Raw genomic sequence first — 20,024 nt, forward strand, 5'->3', positions numbered from 1 at the left:
TCCTGCCCCGCCTCCTCTTCTCAGAACCCACTCACTCCCCCCAGCCAGGGCTGACCTCAGGAACTCTCCGGAAGGAGACAGATGTGCCCAAAAAAAGCAGCAGAGAGGAGAGTAGAGGCAACACCAAAGATACACATGTGAGTCCCACATGCACCTGTCCCCCCAGGGCAGTCTGCGTGTCCCAGATCTCCACAGCAGTGCCCACACACCCACCCTGGCAACTTCACACACAGCGAAGGCTGCCTTTATCCTTGCCTCCCTGGCTACAAGCACCAGGCACGAGGCCAGGGTCTGGGATACAGGGATGTGGAGTGGACAGTTCCATCCCTCACTGCACCTGTTGTCTGGTGAAAGGACCCAGAATGATGAGACAGGCAAACCCAACACAGTGGCCAAGATGCTGTGACGGGAGCAGACACATCCCACAAGGAGGAGGAGGACCCCTGGTGAGGGCTGATAGCAAGGGCCAGGCAGAAACGGGACCGATCTCAGGATCCAAAGCATGTCTGCCATGCAGAGCTGCCTCTCAGAGCTCCCCAGCGCCCCTCACCTGCAGGCCCAGAGCTGCCATGAACAAGGGCCTCTGGGCCTCCCACTCCTTTCTCCATACCCAGGGGACCCTCTTGGACTCTGCTCCCCCTGAGCTCCTGTCTTTTCAATAGCCTTTCCTGCACTGGCCCTGGGGGTAGCCAGAGAGCCAGTACAGCTCAACCCTGGACCTGCCCTGTCTCTCCCCAACGACCCCCCAAAGCCAGCAGGTCCCTAAGTGGCTGTGCTGCCCTCCTGTGCTCAGCACCCCAGGCAGGTGGAGCCTGGGGGAGTTGGGAGGGAGGCAGGGAAGGAGCTAGCAGCCACAGGGACCCCAGAGACTCCAGAGTTGGGTAAGGGAGCCCTGCGGATGGACCACCAACACTCCCTGTGGCCCTGCTCTGTTGTGGGTGGAAGGGGGACTTAGGGGAGCTGCTGTGGCCTGTGCAGCTCTGGGACTGTGTCGCTCTGCTTAGAGACACACAGCCAGGGAGAGCTAGGCAGGACCTGACTGGCAAACCGTGGAGATAGTCACAGAGCCCGGGACCTAAGACAATAAAGTTGGCCTCTACTTTCTCTTCCGCCCCTTGAGTCCCGCCTGCTGTTTGGGCTGAGGGTGGGAAGGTGCTGGACCCCTCTCCTCTCCCTGTCCTGCGCCCCCAGCGCCGGTGGGGCGGGGAGCTGAACTCCAGGAACACATCGAGGAGGGGCCAGAGGTCCGCGTCGCTCGTGGCCTCTTTTGGTGCCTGGGATTGGGTCCCGGGGCAGCATGGGCAGGGCTGTCCAAGCTCTCCTCCCTTCTGTAGAAAACCAGGGTGCCGGGTCCGTGCTCGCTACTGCAGAAGGCATCCGCAGGGCTCCGGGTCCGACCGTCGGGCTTCGGGTGCTGGTCCACCGCTCCAGCTGCCGCACCTTCCCGCCGATGTCCCGGCCACCGCGAGCGCGGGCGGCGCCAGAGGGTAGGGCCCGGGGCTGCGTGGTGCCCGCCACCGCGCTCCTGCTGCTCGCCTACCTGGCATACCTGGCGCTGGGCACCAGCGTGTTCTGGGCGCTGGAGGGCCCCGCGGCGCAGGAGTCGGACCTCAACTTCCAGCGTGACAAATGGGCACTGCTGCAGAACTTCACTTGCCTGGACGGCCCGGCGCTGGACTCACTGATCCGGGTCAGGGGCGAACGGGGCACGGGCTCAGGTCCCAGAGTCTCTTCTAACCCGGGACCGGGAAACCCAGGGAGGCATTTACCCAAGGGGAGGGGAGGAAGTCACCAAAGGTTAGATCTCGGAAAGGACCACCCACCTCCACCCCATCCAGTGAGGGGCATTTGGAAAATCGGACCTGCTCATCCTGGCTTAGGAAAGAACGACAGGGGGTGCACTTGCCCAAGCCACAGGACTAGGACTGGGTCAGAACCGGGACGTGGCGCGTTGCGGGAGGGGAGAGAAGGCGAGACCGCACCTGTTCGCGCGGCCTATAGTGGCAGGGTGCGCCCAGGCCCTGCTGTGCAGAGAACCCGCATGCAAATGAGTGCACTGTGAGGCGAGGACGGCAGGGCGCACGCAGCCTGGAGTTTGCGGACCAGCAAGAGCTTAGGGCTCCGCCGTCGATTGGGTGGAAGAGGGTTGAGGCGCGCTGGCTTGGACCGCGACAGCAGAGACCGCGCTCAGAACTGGAGAGGTGGAGCGGCCTCCGCAGGCGCTTCGGCTGAGCCCACGGGCCAACCGCGGGTGCCACCGAGGGCAGCGGGGTCAGGTACGCACAGCTCTCTGCGGGCAGTGCGGCAGGGCGAGGAGAGGTCCGCCGGAGCTGTGGTGAGGCTCCGGATGCTCGAGCAGGGCATCAGAGGCCAAGCAAGGCCCACCTCTTCTACCAAGGAGCCCAGGGATGCTTCCATCCCCACCTGCAACCTTGACAAACAGAGCAGATTGCCTGCCCATCCCCACTGCTGCGCCCCTGCCAAGTCGCCATGGTGGAGCATGAGGGGGACGGCGACAATCGATCTCGAATGCTTTGTGCCAGCCACCCTTCCTCTTCCTCTGCCCCTACCAGCTAGATACTGTTCTCATCGTGCCCGTTGTAGAGGTGAATAGACTCAGAGAGTTCCCACTAGCTCAGAGCTGGGACCATTCTTCACCATGCGTTTGGTCCAATTGCCGCCGGTGGCTGTAACTGCCCCGCCCCCAGCTTACCACTCCGCCCCATCCTCCCTGCAGGCTGCAGTCTCTGTTCCTCCCCAGTCCCTTCCTATCCCACCCTGACCTCACCTTTCAACTCAACCCAGCTGTGGCTTCAACCTGCCCCAGAAACGAGGAAGTGGTGTCCAGGCCGGGTCTGCCCTGAGGAGCAGACACGCACACACAGCATGCAATTTCCTCCAGGCCCAAAGCAAGCAGCCCTGCCCCAACTCCCCCTGCCCAGCCCTGCCCCTCTACCCGCTCCCAACCTGTCACTCGGCCCTCATCCATCCACCCCCACTGCCTGCCTCACTGCTCAGACCACATGGGGCCAGAGACCAGCGCCCCTGCAGACTTTCTCCCTCTCCCTCAAGGACCACTCTGTACTTGTAGGCGGGCCAGCCCCTTCCATCACTCACCAGGGACAGGGGCCTCCCCTCCTGGTCTGCCCCTCCCGCCCTGCCAGCTGCCACAGAGAGTACACCTGAGGCTGCTGTGTGATCTTAGATGAGGTCTGCCCCTCCATCCCGGCCTGACCCCAGCCCAGCCCAGCCACTTCTACATCTCCCAGTGGTAGGGCCCCAGTGTAATCTCACCTTCCAGCTGAAGGAAGGGAGACCAGGCTAAAACAACCCCCAGCCTCTGGTAACCTATGTCTGAGAATGCTGTGCTTACGTGTAAAACCTCAACTCTCACAGCCATGCTGCATTGGGTAGTGTTACTGTACTCATACCAAAAAAAAAAAAGTAATTACTTGACAGGCAGTTACAGAGAAAGAGAGATCTTCTATCCTTTGGTTCACTCCCCAAATGTCTGCAGTGGCTGGAGCTGAGCCAATCTGAAACCAGGAGCCAGAAGCTTCCTATAAGTCTCCCACATGGGTGCAGAGACCCAAGGACTTGGGCCATCCTCTGCTGCTTTCTCAGACACATTAGCAAGAGCTGAGTAAGAAGTAGGGCAGGTGGAACTTGAACCTGAGCCCACATGGGATGCTAGCCCCTAGTGTTCCCATTCTGTAGATAAGGAAAATGAGGGAAAGAGCGAGAGAGAGAGAGAAAGGAAAAAAAGAAAGAAAGAGAGAGAGAAAGAGAGAGAGAGAGAGAAAGAAAGAAAGAAAGAAAGAAAGAAAGAAAGAAAGAAAGAAGGAAAAAGGGAGGAAGAAAGCCATGGGGCCTTCCTAAAGCCTGGAGCAGCACACTGACCACAGCGTGTTAGTGTCCAGTTCACCTCTATTCCACTGAGGGCTGAGATCACTGTGGTCCACAGTTCTCTAAGTGCGCCATGCATGTTGCCCTGCCTGGCACTCTGGCAAGAGTGAAAGTGGGCAGAGGAATAATGAGTTGTTCTGCCAGCCCCCTGAGACATCACGGACCCCATACTGACCTGGGCCCTGGGGCAAGGAGAGAGGGGAGAGAGTTAGCACCAAGTACTGCTTCTACGGAGCCCCTGCTTGGTAAGACGGATACAGCCTCATGGGCCGGGCCAGACAGGATGCTGAGGACTGTGCTTGAATGTGCACGCATGCACGTGTGTGTACATGCATGTGTATAGTATGTATTGTGCACGTGTGTGTGCACACATACACGGGTGTGTTGGGGTGCAGGAATGCAGTACTCATGGCAGCCTTCCTTCTCCCCTCCCCATCCAACAGAATATCATCCAAGCGTACAAGAATGGAGCTCACCTCTTCAGCAACACCACCAGCATGGGGCGTTGGGAGCTTGTGGGCTCCTTCTTCTTTTCCGTGTCCACCATCACCACCATCGGTAAGAGCGGTGTGGGGCAGGGAAGGGCAGCGGGCAGAGTCAGTCGCCTCCTGGCCGGGTTATGTGAGGCTTCCCTCTCTGCGTGTGGCCTGCCCTGCAGCCTGGCACACCTGCCAGCAGGAGCTCAGGCTTCCTTGCAGACCTCCAAACTCTAGTTCTGCATTTGACCCAGTCTCCAGGGTAAAACATGCACCATGTTCAAGGTTGAGAAACCTGTGACGGGTCACTGCCGGCTCTTGCAGCTTTTCAGGGTCTCTAGGACAAAGCAGAAACACTGTCTCTGGATGAGTCCTAGGCTCTCCAGCTGGGCCACCCAGCTCTGAGCCCTGGGCATGATGGTTGGGGCAGGTGAGGGGAAAGTCGGAAAGGAAGAACTGGCATGAATGAGGCTGCAAAGCCCTGCTCTCTCGCACCCCTGCTCACTCGCACCCCTGCTCTCTCGCACCCCTGCTCTCTCGCACCCCTGCTCTCTCGCACCCCTCTGCGGCCTCGCCTAGAGCTCCCAAGCAGCTCCTCATTCACCATCCCCAGGGATCCCATTCCTCTTCGTACACAGGGACACCAGAGCTGGCCCTGCAGGATGGCTGGGAGGGCACTTGGGGATGGTGGGGAGAGAAGAGGAGGTGCAGGCTGGTTCCCTACAGCTCTACAATCCAGGAGACACTGCAAGCGCAGGTGCCAGCCCCTCTGCCCCGACTGCCCGGCTTATGGCCTCTGCATGACCGCACACTCACCGGCAGGTGGCAGGCTGACATCACCGGTGAGAGACAGCCAGTGATGCCAGCGGTCTCCAGCCTGGTCCCTACCCAGAGGAACAAGGTAGATACCCATCTAGCTGGGTCTTTTTTTTTTTTTAAGTTTTTTTTTTTTTTTTTTTTTTTTGAAAGGCAAAGAGGCCCACAGAAACTCACAGAGATCTGCCATCTGCCAGCAGCAGCAGCAGCAGAGGAATGGCCAAACCAAGCCTGGATAGGGAGTGACTCCACAGGTTTTCCCTCATGGGCGCCAGAGTTCTAAGCACTTGAGCCACTACCTGCTGCCCCCCACCGCCCAGCCAGGATGAGCATTAACAGGAAGCTGGAGCAGGTAGCGGAACTGGAACTCAAACCCAAGCACACCAGTGCAGCCTGCTAGCCCCCAAACCAAACACTCATCTCTCCGTGTAGTTTTAAGTCAGCCAGTGTTGCTTGGAAGCTGGTCCAACCATTACTCAAGACTCTGGTGCCCTTGAAAATAAGCACAGTTAGGGAGGTGTCAGGGCCCTGGAGACCCCGCAGGGAGCGGCAGAGGGGGGATAGGGATATGCAGGTATATTTGTTGTCCTGGGTTTTGTGCAAGACCCAGCACACAGCAGGCACTCACCACTTAAGGGGGCTAAGCATTCAGCCAGCCCCTGGAGAAGTTCTGGGGTGACAGGCGGTCCTTGCCAGAGCAGCATCACGCACCAGACACCACCAACTGTGTCCAGATCCCAGCCCTCCTCCGACACCCACTGCCCCAGGCCCAGGACTTTGGCCACCAAATGCGAGTTCACGGCGTCCCTCTTCCCAGCCCCATGACTCCTAGCCTAGCCCAGCCTCCCATCCCTGCTTCTCCACTTGCCTCTGCCCTGAGGCTCTGCCAGCTGACACAGTGGATGGGCAGGCAGCAGGTAGGATGTACGCCCAGACGTCTTCCTGGAGCCGGCTCGGTACCAGGCACTGCTACATCTGAGGTGCATTTTGCCCACTCAGGGATATTACTCTGTTCATGTCCCGGATGAGGAAACAGGCAGAGAAGTGGTACAACTTCCCCCAAGGTCACACAGCTGGGGAGCCGCAGAGTCGGAAATTGAAATCCAACCTCGGTCTGCGCGGCTGTTTCCAAGCACAGCTGCTCTGGGAGAGAGGGTTTACAAGAAAGGACAAGCATGGGTAGGAGTCTTTTCTTTTTGTTTGAAAGACAGAGTTAGAGAAAGAGAGAGAGAGAGAGAGAGAGAGATCTTCCAACCATTACTTCACCTCCCAAAATGGCAGCAGTGGCCGGAGCTGAGCTGGTGCAAAGCTAGGGACAGAGAGCTTCTTGCAGGTCTCCCATGCGGGTGCAGGAGCCCAAGCACTTGGGCCGTCCTGCGCTGCTTTCCCAGGCCATTAGCAAGGAGCTGGACTGGAAGTGAAGCCTCAGAGACTGGAACCAGCCCCCATACGTGGCGGAGGCTCCACAACCCCACACTTCTGGCATTCTTGTGCTTACCCAGCCCTGTGCCAGATGCTGAGTGTGGAAAAGGAGTGATCCCCAGTGTCTGTGGGTGGATGCTGGAGGCACGGGGACAAACTGTCCCTACACAGCGTGGCTGTTTCCACGGCCGGGGCAGAGCCCTGGGCAGTTACGGACAAACAGAATGAGGAAAGGACATAGACCCTTAGTAGACAGAGCAGACGCTCAAAGACGCAGGGGCAGGAGAGGGCCGAGGCCTGCACGGGATGGGAGTGAGGCCAAGGCTGCCAAGGGGGAGCTCAGAGGCAGACAAGGATTTGGAGATTTCCCAGCAGGCAGGGGACAAACAAGGGCTGGACTCTGACCAATGGTGTGACCAGATTTGCAGCATTCAAAATAAAAAAAAAAAAAAGATTTATTTATTTTTATTAGAAAGTCAGATATACAGAGAGGAGGAGAAACAGAGAGGAAAATCTTCCATCTGTTGATTCACTCCCCAAGTGGCTGCAACAGCCAGTGCTGAGCCGGTCCAATGCCAGGAGCCAGGAGCTTCTTCCAGGTCTCCCATGTGAGTGCAGAGTACCAAGGCTTTGGGCCATCCTCCACTGCTTTCCCAGGCCACAAGCAGGGAGCTAGATGGGAAAACTGGGCCACCGGCACATGAACTGGTGCCCATATGGGATCCCAGTGCGTGCAAAGCAAGGACTTTAGCCACTAGGCTACCACACATGGCCCCCAGGCTTGCATCTGAGAAAGACAGGACAGCAGAGAAGGCGACCCAGGCAGAGAACATCCCTGGCTGAACATGCCATCTCCCTCTCCACAGAGGCCCCCATCCTCTACCTGCTGTGGGCGGGCTGATCCTCCAGTGTCTGTCCACCCACACCCTGCTCCCAAGCCCTGACTCCCACAGAGGTTTACGGGAGCCAGGGTGTTAGCCTGGGTCCTCCAGGAATCAGGTGTGCAGAAGTAGATATGTATAAGGCATAAGGAGGGGGAGGGCTGGGAGCAGGAAGATAAAGAAGGAACAGGAGTACATGGTGAAGGCTTCAAATGACAAGAGGTCTGGCCCCTGTAAAAGGACAGTGGCAGGGAGGAAACTCGGATGGGCAACTCTGAGAAAGCCCAGAGCCAAGAGCCCCCTGGAGATGTTGCTGCACTGGGCCATAGCAAGCCCAACCCAGAGGCAGCCCAGATCCTGCAGGTGCAGCCGCTGGAGCCTCTGCCCACCCCGGGGCAGGGAGGGGATGGAGAGACAAGAGCTGCTCAGCCTGGTAGGCTGCAGCACATGCTCACTGCTCAGCCTTCCATTCTGTGCTCTGCACACCACAGGGCGTGGAGCTGACTTGGAAAGGTGGTGAGGATCAATGGAGAGTCAGATTGCATCTGGCTCCTGGCCACTGCTCGACATGGGATGGGAAGGCCTCGCTGAGCACCCTCACATCTGGAATGAGCTGGATGTGGGGTGGTCAGGCCTCATAGGGGGCAGGTCTAAAAATGTTCCCCCTCTCCCCCACCTGCAGGCTACGGCAACCTGAACCCCCAGACCATGGCTGCACGCCTCTTCTGCATCTTCTTCGCTCTCGTGGGGATCCCACTCAACCTGGTGGTGCTCAACCGCCTGGGGCACCTCATGCAGCAGGGTGTGCACCGCTACGCCCTCAGGATGGGGGGAGCCTGGCAGGTGAGGGGCTCTGGTGGGAACCGGGGCCGGCCAGCTGCCCAGCCTGGAGGAGCGGGGAGGGTCTTGGGTTAATAAAGGGGGCATCCATGGGTGGGACTTGGCGGACAGAAAAGGAATGAGGTGGTCCAAGATGGAACCCAGCAGAACAGAGGGGTCTCTTGGGACAGCCGCCTCCTTCCTGCCCCTGCCAGGCCCTCCCACGGTGGAGCAGCGGGAGCCACAGTGGTGTGTGTGTGTGTGTGTGTGTGTGTGTGTGTGTGTGTGTGTGTGTGTGTGCTCCCACAGGACCCGGCCAAGGCGCGCTGGCTGGCGGGTTCCAGCACCCTGCTCTCGGGCCTCCTGCTCTTCCTGCTGTTGCCCCCACTGCTCTTCTCACACATGGAGGGCTGGAGCTACGTGGAGGGCTTCTATTTTGCCTTCATCACCCTCAGCACCGTGGGCTTCGGTGACTACGTGATCGGTGAGAGTCCCCTCTTTGTCTTCCCTCTCCTCTGCTCCGTCCCTGGGGTCTGCTGGTTCTAGGCCATGTCCGAGGGCACAGGGGGAATCTGTGAGGCCCCAAGTCCAGGGGTCCCTAGGCGGGCCCAAGCCCCTTTCTTAGGTTGTTCCCGCCCGTCTCGGCCACCTTGTTATTCCCTAGGTGCCCTAGACAAGACAGTCCCTAACTTCCCTCTGATGTTGGACTGTCCCCTTCCCCTGCCTCCCTGGCAGCCATCCATCCAACTGCTCCCCTCACAACACCCCAACATCTCCAGGCCAAAGTGCGTCACCACAGAGAGCCACCAGCACAGAGAGCCGAAGTGGGCCAAAGTCGGTGGTCATCCCCCACCACAGGCCCCCCCACCCCGGCACTGCAGAACCCACCACCATGGCTGCAGAATAAAGGCGAGGAGGATGGCCAGCAGGTGGCAGTGCAGGGTCATTCTACACCCTGATGGGCGTGACAGGTTCCCCTGCCCAGCCTCGGGGTCCCTCTCCACTGGCACTACCAACCACTACACTGCTCTGGGGCAGGTGGGTTCTGAGCCTTCCCCTGAACCCAAAGGCCCTAATGTGTGGAGCAGAGGGATGGGGACACCTGTCCTTCTCTTCCTGGGGACAGAAGGCTGCCTGGAACAAGGCCTTAACTAGGAATTAACATGACAGGCCTTCTGTTACCCCTTCTCTACTGCAGAGAAAGCTGAGATTCAGAGAGCGACCCTTACCCAATACCGCACAGTGAGTGTGCCACGTGATCGGTTTGACTCCACAACGCTCACTTTCTCCCACGGTCCTGACTTACCTTCTTGCAGCTGAGTTCTGTTCCTAGTTCTGATCTCAGAGCAGAGAGATACATTTGAGGAGAGCTGAGCCCAGCAGCTCTGAGCACCACCGCCCTGGGGCAGCAACAGTGGCCATAGCAACCTCTTCCAGCTCCAGAGATTCCTTGCCCATTGTCCCCCTTCCCTCTGCAAGCTGGTGCAGGACCGCGCGGTGGGCACTGCACTGCACTGCCAGCCCTTGTAACTTCCTCTACAAGAAGGGGAAATTAAGCCCCAGAGAGTGTAGGGTGCAGATGAAAGTGCCAAAGTGGGTGAGTCTAGGACAGACTCCCCATCCAGTGCTCTTCATGCCATGCACATCCCAACACTTTGCCTCCTCCCCAAGCTGGGCTCTGCCAATCCTCCCCGGGGTACATGAGGGCGAGGGGGGTAGGTCAGTCCCTTTCATGGATGGAAATACTGAGGCCTCGACTGGCCATCCAGCATGCACTGTTGCTATATTGGCTGCCACCAGGAGCGTTGTCCTCATGGCCAAAGACTGAGGCCAGAGCAGCACCAGGCACTGGTCTCCTGCGTCTCCCTGCATCCCCCGCCCCCCCACCTCAGCCTTGCTTCCTTCCAACTGCATTTGCACTTCAGTGGAGCGCCTTGCCAGCTGCCAGGAGCCCTGCCACTCAGAAATTTTTTTAGTAAAAACAATGAAATAACAAGAGAGAAGAATGCTGCCATTCCCCCTACACACACACACACACACACACGCACTTCCAGGGCCGAGAGTCAGGGAGCTGGTGGGTGGCATTGCCCGAGAGCTGGCTTGTGTGGCTGATCTCATTTGGGGCCGCCGGCGGGCGGAATCAAGGGCCCTAACACAATCAGTGTAATCCAATCCCAACCCCTGCCAGGCAGCACAGGGCAGCTCCAAGGTGGTGACAGCAGTGGCCTTGTCCCCGAGCAGGGGTTCTGGAGAGGGACCCTGGCCTGGAGCAGCTAAGGCACAGAGTCTGAGACCAGCAGGGTGAGACAGGCAGTGAGTGATGCAGGGAACTCGGAGGGCAGATGGCAAGGAGGCAGGAGGGCCAGGCCCACCCCGTGCATCCTGCCAATGTGATGAGAGAGGCAAGGTAGTCAGAGGGTGGGGCTGAAGTGGGGGAGCAGACCCCTGACAAGACGGAGGCAGGCTTTACAGCAAGTGTTGGGGATCCCTGCCTGTGCTAGGGGCTTCTGGGTGCGAGTTGGACAGTGAGCACCCAGGACAGGTCATGGGCACCTGCCCTGCACCATGGCCCTGGTCCCAGCCCTTGGGCTGCATGAGTTTATTCGGGCTTTCCGGTGGTGGAGCAAGGACTGTTCCAGCCTGTGTTTTACAAAGCAGCAAGCAGCTTAGCCAGCAAAGCTGTGCGAAAGGATGAGAGAGAGAAAGAGGAAGATTCATCTGGGCTCAAGGAACTGACGTCCGTTTGCGATGTGAAGGGCCATTGGGTGGCAGTCGGGATGAGGCGAAGAGCTGCAAAGGAAGTGCATCTGGAGCCAGGAGCACAGCCGATTAAGAAGGCCCTGCAGCAGGCGGGAGGTGACAGCCGGGGATAAGGCTGGGGAGAGGGTGCAGAACACATAGCCGGGGCACCAGGCACTGAGGACCGGCACATCAGCCAAGAGGGGAAATTGTCTCCTCAGTTCCCACTTGGGTCAGGAGCAGGCCACACAGCTGTTGAGAGCTGAGCAGGCCCAGGGATCCAGGCCTGTACTCGTGCCTCCGCAGCCCCTCTAGCTCGCTCCTGTCTGTGGACGGCAAGGCCCTGCCCAGCAAAGAGCAGGCAGGTGGAGATGGTGCCAGTTCACAAAGATGTTCAGATTCATTTCAATGCAAAATGACTCTGAAATTCACATGCGGGCTTTTTCCTAACATGCCTTTCCCATCATGGATCTTGTGACGGCTGCTCACAGAGTAGGCCTCCTCCCCTCGGCACCTAGTCCTGGAGTTTCAGATTTAATCCATCTGGAATGCATCCTACCCCATCACTGCCATTTCCTGCCGTGGTGGTGATGGCCTGGGCACTCCTGGGATGGAGCAAACACAGAATTCCCAAATCCTAAGTGCCAATCTGGGGTGAATTCCTGGAACCATAGGCCAGGAGTCAGTCTAAACTTGGCTCTTTCTCTTTTGGGCGCGTGGTCCTGGCCTTCCCAGACACCACCCTAGCCCCTCAACTCCCACTCTGCCCTTGCCTGCTTCCCAGAGATGAACCCTTCCAGGAGGTACCCACTGTGGTACAAGAACATGGTGTCCCTGTGGATCCTCTTTGGGATGGCATGGCTAGCCCTAATCATTAAACTCGTCCTCTCGCTGCTGGAGACCCCAGGGGGTGCGTGTTCCTGCTACCTCCCCTGCTACCACCGCCACTTCAAACGGGGCTTCAAGGACTGCAGCAGGAGGCAGAGCCCAGGGGCTGAGCCCCAGTCCTACAGCCCACAGCCATGCTGCTGCCCGGACAGGGCTGTGGGCCTTACAGAGCACCTGGGTGCCTCCACTCTGACAGCGGGCTGCAACAAGGTCAGTTAGCACAACCCTTCCTGCGTCCACCTTCCTGCTCGATATCAAGACCCCTGACCTGGAGGTCGCCCTGTGACCACCCAAGCCTAAGACTACAGTTTCTAGGTGCAGCTTTGTGATTTAATTCTACCCAATAGGATACATGGAGACGTATCCTTATGGGGTGAGACTTTTGGGATGGGAGATTCCCCTTTCCCCCACTCCAACTGGCTGGAATGCTGACACAGTGGCTGGAGCTCTGGCAGCCATATGACATCATAAGACAGAAGCCATATTTCAGAGGGGCAGCACAGTAAGACAGCAAGAGCCTGGATTCCTGAGGGTCACACAGCCATCATAGCAAACCTGGACTGAAACGCACCGCGGTCTTCATCCATGTCGGAGCGAAATAAACATCTGATTTCAAACGCTATGGTTTGAATGTTTCTATCACTGGGAATGGACCTAGTAGTTTTTATGATCTGTCTATTTTTATTGGAACGGCAGAAGAAGAGAAGGAGAGATCATGAGATGTTCCATCTACTAGCTCACACACCCAAACGGCTGCAATAGCTAGAGTTGGGCAAGTCTGGAATCAGGAGCTTCTTCCAGATCTCCCATGTGGGGGCAGCATCCCAAGGTCTTGGACCAGCCCCTGCTGCTTTCCCAGACCATTAGCAAGGAGCTGGATTAAAAGTGGAACAATCAAGACGGAACTGGTGCTCATGTGGGATCCTGGGGCTGCTGATGGAAGCTCTGCATCACAGCACCGGCTCCCGAAGCCCAGTTGTAATGGATGCACACTGTGGGAGACAAAAGCAGCATCTGAGACTGGCACCTACCCCGGAGAGAGAAACCACCCCTCCCACTACCCCGCCCCAGGTAGGCCTGCCCAGGACTGGTGGAGTGCATGGAGTGAGGTTTAGAGCATGCCCCTGTCTTCACAGCCTTGCCAGGTGCACTCATGGAAGATGTCCTGATGAGTATAAGTCCCGGGTCATCTGTTAGCTTCTTACTCTGTCACTGCCCATTCTTGAGGGCAGGCAGCAAGTGAGGCCCGCCCTCATCCCTATTCCCTTGCACTGAAGCCTCCGCCGTGGTCTGCAGAGCCTGTTAGGAACAGCATAGGCCACTCCTGTTAGCAGAGCCTCCAACCCTGCTCAGGGTCACCTGTCACCCAGGGCTAATACTCAGGCAGCACAGGATGTGGTGACCCCCATCTCACACACATACACACACGCACACACACACAGGTGCCCACAGCCAGCCTATAACCTCTGGCAATGCCAGCCAGCCCCTGTGACTCATTCCTTCCCATCCTACCAGAGACTCAGGACACTCCATGAGACCAACCCTGAAGGCCACCTTAGGTCCTCCTGAAGCCAGGACAAGGGCAACCTTATGGCCAAGGAGACAGTGAGCCCTGTTATGCCATATCGCTTGCTCTATCAGTTCTAGCACCATGTCAGCCAAGGCCAGAGCCACAGATGAAAAGCAGAGCCCACTCCAATCCCAGTGGCACTGGGGCTGGGCAGAGGGGTACACGTGGACAAGAGGCTGATGGCCACCTAGGAGCCACAGCCAGCCATTGCACTTACAAAGCAGACAGGAAAATTCAAGCCCAGGCCAGAGCAAGGCTGTCTGCCTGGGGTCCAGGGCTGTGCAGCTTCACTCTGGACATGGCAGGACCATGGTCTCCCTTCCCCAACAAGTCCTTCACTTCCAACCCGCCCAAAGTGGAATGCCAGGGAGGTGGGCAGAGGAAGACGTCTGATTGGCTGGCGCCCTGCAGTGATTTGCTTCTCAGCCAATGGGAAGATACATCGGAACCCTTGGGAGCAGTTTGAGTAGGTCAGGGACAAGGGTCGTGAGAAGGTGCATGTGCAGGCAGGAGGTGGACCTAGCAACAGAGCTTCAGACCCCAGAATACAAGACCCAGACAGGGACAGATAGAGAGCAGGCAGGCTGGGAGCTGATGTGGGGTCACAGACAAGGGATCACCCTCTGCTGCCCTGGCTTCCTTCCTGGAGCCTGGGGCAGGACTGCCATGGCCATGAGGAGAAGAGCCAGGGTGATTGGAGGCCAGGAGCAGTGCCCAGCTAAGGGCTCCCGCTCAGCTCCATGGCCCTTTGGGAGACCACAGGATGTTATTGACACTCTAGATGGACTGGCAGGAGGTGGGAGGAGCATGTCTAGCCCAGAAGTCATTAGGTCCTGTGTGGTCCCTTTTCTGTGCCTCAGTTTCCTCACCTTTAAAAGAAGGCATTGGAGAGAATCAAAATGGTGGAAAAGGGTTAGGATACATTTAAACCAATGGAGAAGCATTAGCCAGGGTGAAGCAAAGATACATTCCAGGAAATAAGTGAGGACAGACTGACAGCAGAGCAACACCTGGAGACTGATGGACACAGGAAAGCAGCAAAGACAGCGGTGTGGTGCTACAGTCACCCAATACACCAGCGGCAGTCAGCCAGCAGTGATCCAAACTCCACCAGTGGCCAGAACTCCACCAGCAACCAGGTGGGAAGGGGAGGTCACCAGGAACTCAGGAGATGAGTCCAAACAGAGAACTTCCCACCCTGATGGCTTGTTTGATTTGACCAGGAGCAGAGAGAGAGCAGCAGATTCCAAATAGGCAGTGCGGGAACAGGGTGCTTTTCACAGCCCAAACCCCCAGGAGAGCCAAATCAGGCACCATCTTGTGGAGAGAGGCAAAGGCTGTGAACAGAACTGAGCATGCACTGAGCTAGGAGTGAACTTGTTTCTGGCTCAGTGAATTGCAATAACATGGCATCCTACAAAATTCCACCCCAAATAAGTCCAGGTAGCCCTCAGACCTAATGGCCAATGGTTCAAGAACTCCACGAGTGGCACGTCAGGTGCCATTTTGAGGCACCTGAAGGATGCAGGTGAGCAAATTAAAAATTCAGTGGAAAATCTCTGTAATAGAATGAATGAGGCAGAAGAAAGCATGTCAGAATTGGAAAATATTTCTTGTCATAAGGGGAAACAATCAAAAAGCTGGAAACGGCGCTGGATCAAGCTAAAAAAAAAAGTATTCAGAAATTGAAAGACACTATTAAAAGGCCAAATATAAGAGTTATAGGAGTCCCAGAAGGTGCAGAAAGAGAAGCTGAGTTTAAAAATATGTTTAATGAAATAATAAAAGAAAATGTTCCTCATCTGGAAAAAAGATTGGGAAACAAGATCCAGGAAGGGCACAGAACTCCCAACAGGCTTGACCAAAAGCGATCTTCACCAAGACACATGATCATCAAGTTCTCTTCAGCCAAGCATAAAGAAGAGATCCTTAAATGTGCATGTGAAAAAAAACAATCAACTGACATACAAAGGAATGCCAATTAAACTCACAGGAGACCTCTCACAGGAAACTCTACAGGCCAGAAGAGAATGGAGTGACATATTCCAGATTCTAAAAGCAAAAAATTGCTGGTCCAGGATAATGTATCCAGCAAAATTTTCCTTTGTCTTTGAAAATGAAATAAAATTCTTCCACAGTAAAGTTGAAAGAATATCCCTCTTCCAAACCTGCCCTACAAATGATACCAGCACTATTGGGGTCTGAGAGCCGAGGGGAACACCAGCCTGGCTGTGGAAGAGGGCAGCCAAGCAGGAAGAGATGAAGTGCGGTGGATCTTTGACGGACAAACATGAGATTTCCAGGCAAAGGAGAAGGCAACCTTGTACGTTGTAGATTCATGGTCAGGATTTAAACAAGTGTCAAATTAATCAGGAGGGATTCCCAGGCTTGAGCTGGTGGGAACTACCTGGCAGCTGGGGAGGTGGGGGGCAATCCAAATATGAGACATGGTTAGTTTCCAGCATCAGGAAAGGTGAGCTGGGCCCTGGCTCGCAGGTGAGGGAGAGAGCAAAGACCGAAGTGCCTCGGGGACTGAGACACAGAAGCAGGAAGGGTGGGAAGGTGTGCCAAAGAGAGGGAAGAGTGGGTAGGGCAGAGAAGAGAAAGGAGGAAGGGCAGGGAGGAAGGGCAGGAAGGGAAGGGTTGAACTTGAGGAGGAGCAAAAGAGACCTGAGTAGCAGGCTGAGTTACAGAGGTAGCAGAGCTGCAGGATCTGACCGGAAGAGTCCCATGACGGCTGGGTGGTGTCAAGATCGCCAGAGCTGGGCCTTACCCAAAGCACACATTGGAGCCATCCGGGAGGGCTTCCCAGGGGAGGCGGGACCTTGAGCCAGCCCAGAGACCTCTAAGTCTGAGAATGTGAGACTGAGAAGGAGGTTGTAGCTTGCCAAGGGTGGGCGTGAGTGAAGGCAAGGCGCTGTCGGGGAGCCAGAAGGAGGTGGTGTCCGCGGTCAGCACCGGAACTGTACAAATATTGTTGTTTTGACTGGTCGTGGGGGTGGTTTTATTTTTTTCCCCCAAGAACCACACGTGTGATGTGTCAGTTCATTCTAGAACACCACAGGGAGAGCAGCCGTTCCTCCCGGCGAGCCACACCCGTGCAACCCCTAGGTGCTCAGCTGCAGCCCAAACCGCGATCATGCAGCCCGCCAGAATCTGCTGGAAACTGCTGGCAGCGGGGGCGGGAAGGGCGTCTCAGCCCTCACCACCCAGCCTGGGCTGCGCAGAGGTCCCTAAGCCGTCTGGGCTGTCATTTGAAGCTAGCAGGTGGGGGAGGTGGGTGCTGCAACCAGCGCAGGGTCCGCTTGGGAGGTCAGCTGTGCCACTCACGGGCTGTGTGTGGCCAGTGAGGTGCTCAACTTCTTTATCCACCTCCAACCAGGGTGAGGGGAGCCAGAAAATGCGAGCAGAGTGCTCACTTGCTCACTGCAGTGTCACCAAACCTATGCTGAGAGTGCCTTGCAGGGCGACTGGGGGACTAGGGAGAGAGATGGAGAGAGAGAGAATGAATGAGTTGTTGCAGGCGTTCGCTGAGAAGCATCCCAAAGGCTTGGTGAACCGCTCCTTTTCACCCCAGGGCTATGTCCAGGGGCTAAGGTCCACTCTCCTTGTCCTGCTTTGCAAGTCTCCCAGGGAAAGGGAGACTGCCGGTAGAGCCAGAAGAGTGCCTGCACCCGGGCAGTGAGCTGCTAACCCTGGATGGGAACTCCCTGTCTCTCATGGCAGGCTGGCAGGGTGGCAGGGTTGATGTGCTGCAGGATGAGGAGGGCAGGTCTAACTGAGCGCTGACTGCAGGCTGGACTGAAAGCCCAGTTGGAAACCCGCATCACCCGGAGGACTTGTTTGGCTGCAGAGCGCAGCCTCACCCCCAGGAGCTGATTTCTCAGATAATCTGCTGTTCCAAGAAGTCCCAGTGCTGACACTGCTGATCCAGGAAGCACGCGAGGAGGAGCGTTTGTGTAGGAGCGAGAGCCTGGCCGGGCTTGTCCAGATCCCAGTCCTGCCCTGGGAAACACACCAGTTAGGATTTGCTGGAGAGTCTGTCTTCCCTGCCTCCCTCCCTTCCACCTCCCTCCTCTCTCCTACCTCCCTCCCTCCCTCCCTCCCTGTCCCCTCCCTCCACCCCTTCCTCTTCCCTTTTCCTCCCTCCCTCCTTCCCTCCCTTCCATAGACAACATTGACCTTTGCTGGACAGAGAACATTTTAGGGAAACATCCATTTGCTCAAACACGGGACAGCAGGGCGTCCGTTGTTGGCAGCTCTGGAGAGGCAGCAGGATCAGTGAGCAGGGCGTGAGGCTGTGGAGGCCCAGTTTCCAGCAGCAACCTGTGGCTTTGAGCTCATAGACTGAGCTGTAAGATTCGGATTTTCTCACATCAGTGCGAAGACTGGGGACTTAGCCCTTTAGGACAGAGTAAATCAAGAATCATGATGGCTGCAGATAAGAGGCGTGCAGAGGGTGACATCAGAGCTGCCACAGTGGGGTTGAGGGGACGGCCAGGGGAGGTGGGACTGCCCCCTCCCCCCAGAGCTGGTTCATTCCCCAGATGACTCCAACAGCCAGCCTGGGCCAGGCCAAACCCAGGAGCCCAAGCTCCACCCAGGCCTCCCACTCCACGAACTTTCTGAAGTTCCCACATGTTGACTGAACAGCTCCTCTGTCTTGGAGCTGCCTGTAGAGTTCCATATTCCTGGGGACCAAGACAAGGACACAAGTATACCCACAAGAGCCCTGGTGATGTGTGCGGTCCACTGGGCTCCTACCTCCCACCCCAAGTCAGCGGGAAGTGCCCTGAGTTTCCTGTCTCAATGGTGCCATCTTGACTGCAGGTGCTGCCTGGGGCAGAGGTGGGCTGGGATGGGAGTACCAAGTAGAATGGTCAGGCCCTCTTCTTCTACTGCCTCTGTCAGCTCTGCTTCCTTCCGGCCCAGGGAGAGGACTTCTCCACAGGTGGAGGGGATGGGAGGAGGTGGCAGGAAAAATAAATTCAGTCCTTTTGGCTATTCAGTAAAGCACCCCGAAGCTAGTGGCTCAAAAACCACATGTATTTTGCCCATATCCCTGCACTTCAGGCAGGAGGAAGGAGGGGAGACCCCTGTGCTGTACCCAGTGCCCTTCAGGGTAGCTGCCAGGGTGGGGTAAGGTTACCTGAAGCCTCACTTAGCCACACGTGTGGTGTTTGATGTCGGCTGTTGCTGGGGACCTTGGCAAGTGCACAGATGTGTGACTCAGAAAGTCTTGAGACTTGGGGGAGGGCGATGGAGGCTGTCCCTGAATGGAGGGTTCACTGAGGCTCTGTGAACACTGGGCAGCAAAGGACAGTGTGTGGGACAGGTTCCTGCCACTGGACCTGAACTAAGAAGGTTTTTTTTGGTGGGGGGGTTCTTGTTTTGTTTTTGTTTCTAATCAAGGAAATTGGGAGGGAAAACTTGTTCTCCTTGAACTTCCCTTGGCCACTGCTAAGTGGGATTAGACAGGACCAGGCGGGGAGCACTTGGGGTGGAAGGACCAACCACAAGGAGCTATGCTCACTGCTTCTGCACTGGGCAGGATAACAGACTGGGCAACAGACCAGGATGGCCCTGAGGGTGCCAGGACCGGGTTAAGTCAAAGTCTCCACACACATGTAGACCAAGCCGGTCCACTGTGTTCCTGCCTGCAGCTGCTCACCAACTCAGGATCCATGACCACCTCTCCTTTACGCTCCAGCCTCTAGCGCCTATAATCAAAGATTTCCATTCTCCCGTGGCGTCTCCAACGGGCTTGGACTTCCCCCCCACACACACATGCGGCTGGCTGTCACAGGTGAGGACAGAGAGGCCGCACCATAGCTCACGACCTGACCCGACCCATGGAGCCACACTCAGGGACACGTCTGTCCCTATTCTGACCCTCTGGGCCCCCATGGACTTCCATCTCTTGATGGAAAGTTTCTGGGACAGCAGGTGGGAAGCATGTGGTGGTAGCCATTTGGGGGACTTGTATATTTCTCCTGGGTCCCCTAAAGGCCTAGGACCTTGCTGCTGGCTGCTTTGTCAGGACCATGTCCTGAGGTGGTAAGTGTCCTGCAGGCTTCAGCCAGCTGGGAGAGGAAGTTCGCTGGGAACTGCTCATGCTGGAGGATGTGGAGTCCATGGTGGAGAGGAAGGAGGACCCAGAGAGGTGCGGGTGGAGAGAGGTAGCATTGGGGCACACGGGGTGCAGGGGATGCTCCATGCTGAGGGAATTCAGCAGATGTAGAATCTAAAGGAAGGCGAGAAGAAGGCACAATTGAGATGAGGGGGCACGAAGGAGGACAGCTGGGCTGCACGCGCAATGCCGTGGGAGTGACTGGAAAATGCTAAAGGATTCTCCTTGTCTGCAGATGACTTTGAGTACAGAGAGTTGTGTGTGTGTGTGTGTGTGTGTGTGTGTGTGTGTGTGTTTTAAGATTTATTTATTGGAAAGGCAGATTTACAGAGAGAGGGAGAAACAGTGAGGTTTCCCATCTGCTGCTTCCTCCCCAG

At 56.8% G+C, this 20,024-nt stretch overlaps 1 protein-coding gene across 1 annotated transcript; it reads left to right on the forward strand.

Moving 5' to 3' along the window:
* The first annotated feature begins 1,215 nt into the window (after positions 1-1,215).
* On the forward strand, positions 1,216-12,557 carry KCNK17 (potassium two pore domain channel subfamily K member 17). Its single transcript, XM_004590493.2, has 5 exons — positions 1,216-1,690; positions 4,350-4,464; positions 8,184-8,344; positions 8,630-8,804; positions 11,844-12,557. The coding sequence occupies exons 1-5, from the start codon at positions 1,298-1,300 to the stop codon at positions 12,164-12,166; spliced, it is 1,167 nt and encodes a 388-aa protein (XP_004590550.2). The 5' UTR covers positions 1,216-1,297; the 3' UTR covers positions 12,167-12,557.
* The last annotated feature ends 7,467 nt before the right edge of the window (positions 12,558-20,024 follow it).

This window comes from Ochotona princeps, chromosome 1 (assembly GCF_030435755.1).
Source record: "Ochotona princeps isolate mOchPri1 chromosome 1, mOchPri1.hap1, whole genome shotgun sequence".
NCBI lineage: Eukaryota > Metazoa > Chordata > Mammalia > Lagomorpha > Ochotonidae > Ochotona > Ochotona princeps.

What these genes read in the sequence shown, in the direction of transcription:
- KCNK17 (XM_004590493.2), top strand. Translation starts at nt 1,298, where the DNA reads ATGGGCAGGGCTGTCCAAGCTCTCCTCCCTTCTGTAGAAAACCAGGGT. An exon ending in CGCTGGACTCACTGATCCGG is followed by an intron (nt 1,691 to 4,349) that starts GTCAGGGGCGAA and finishes CCCATCCAACAG; the next exon opens with AATATCATCCAAGCGTACAA. An exon ending in GTCCACCATCACCACCATCG is followed by an intron (nt 4,465 to 8,183) that starts GTAAGAGCGGTG and finishes CCCCACCTGCAG; the next exon opens with GCTACGGCAACCTGAACCCC.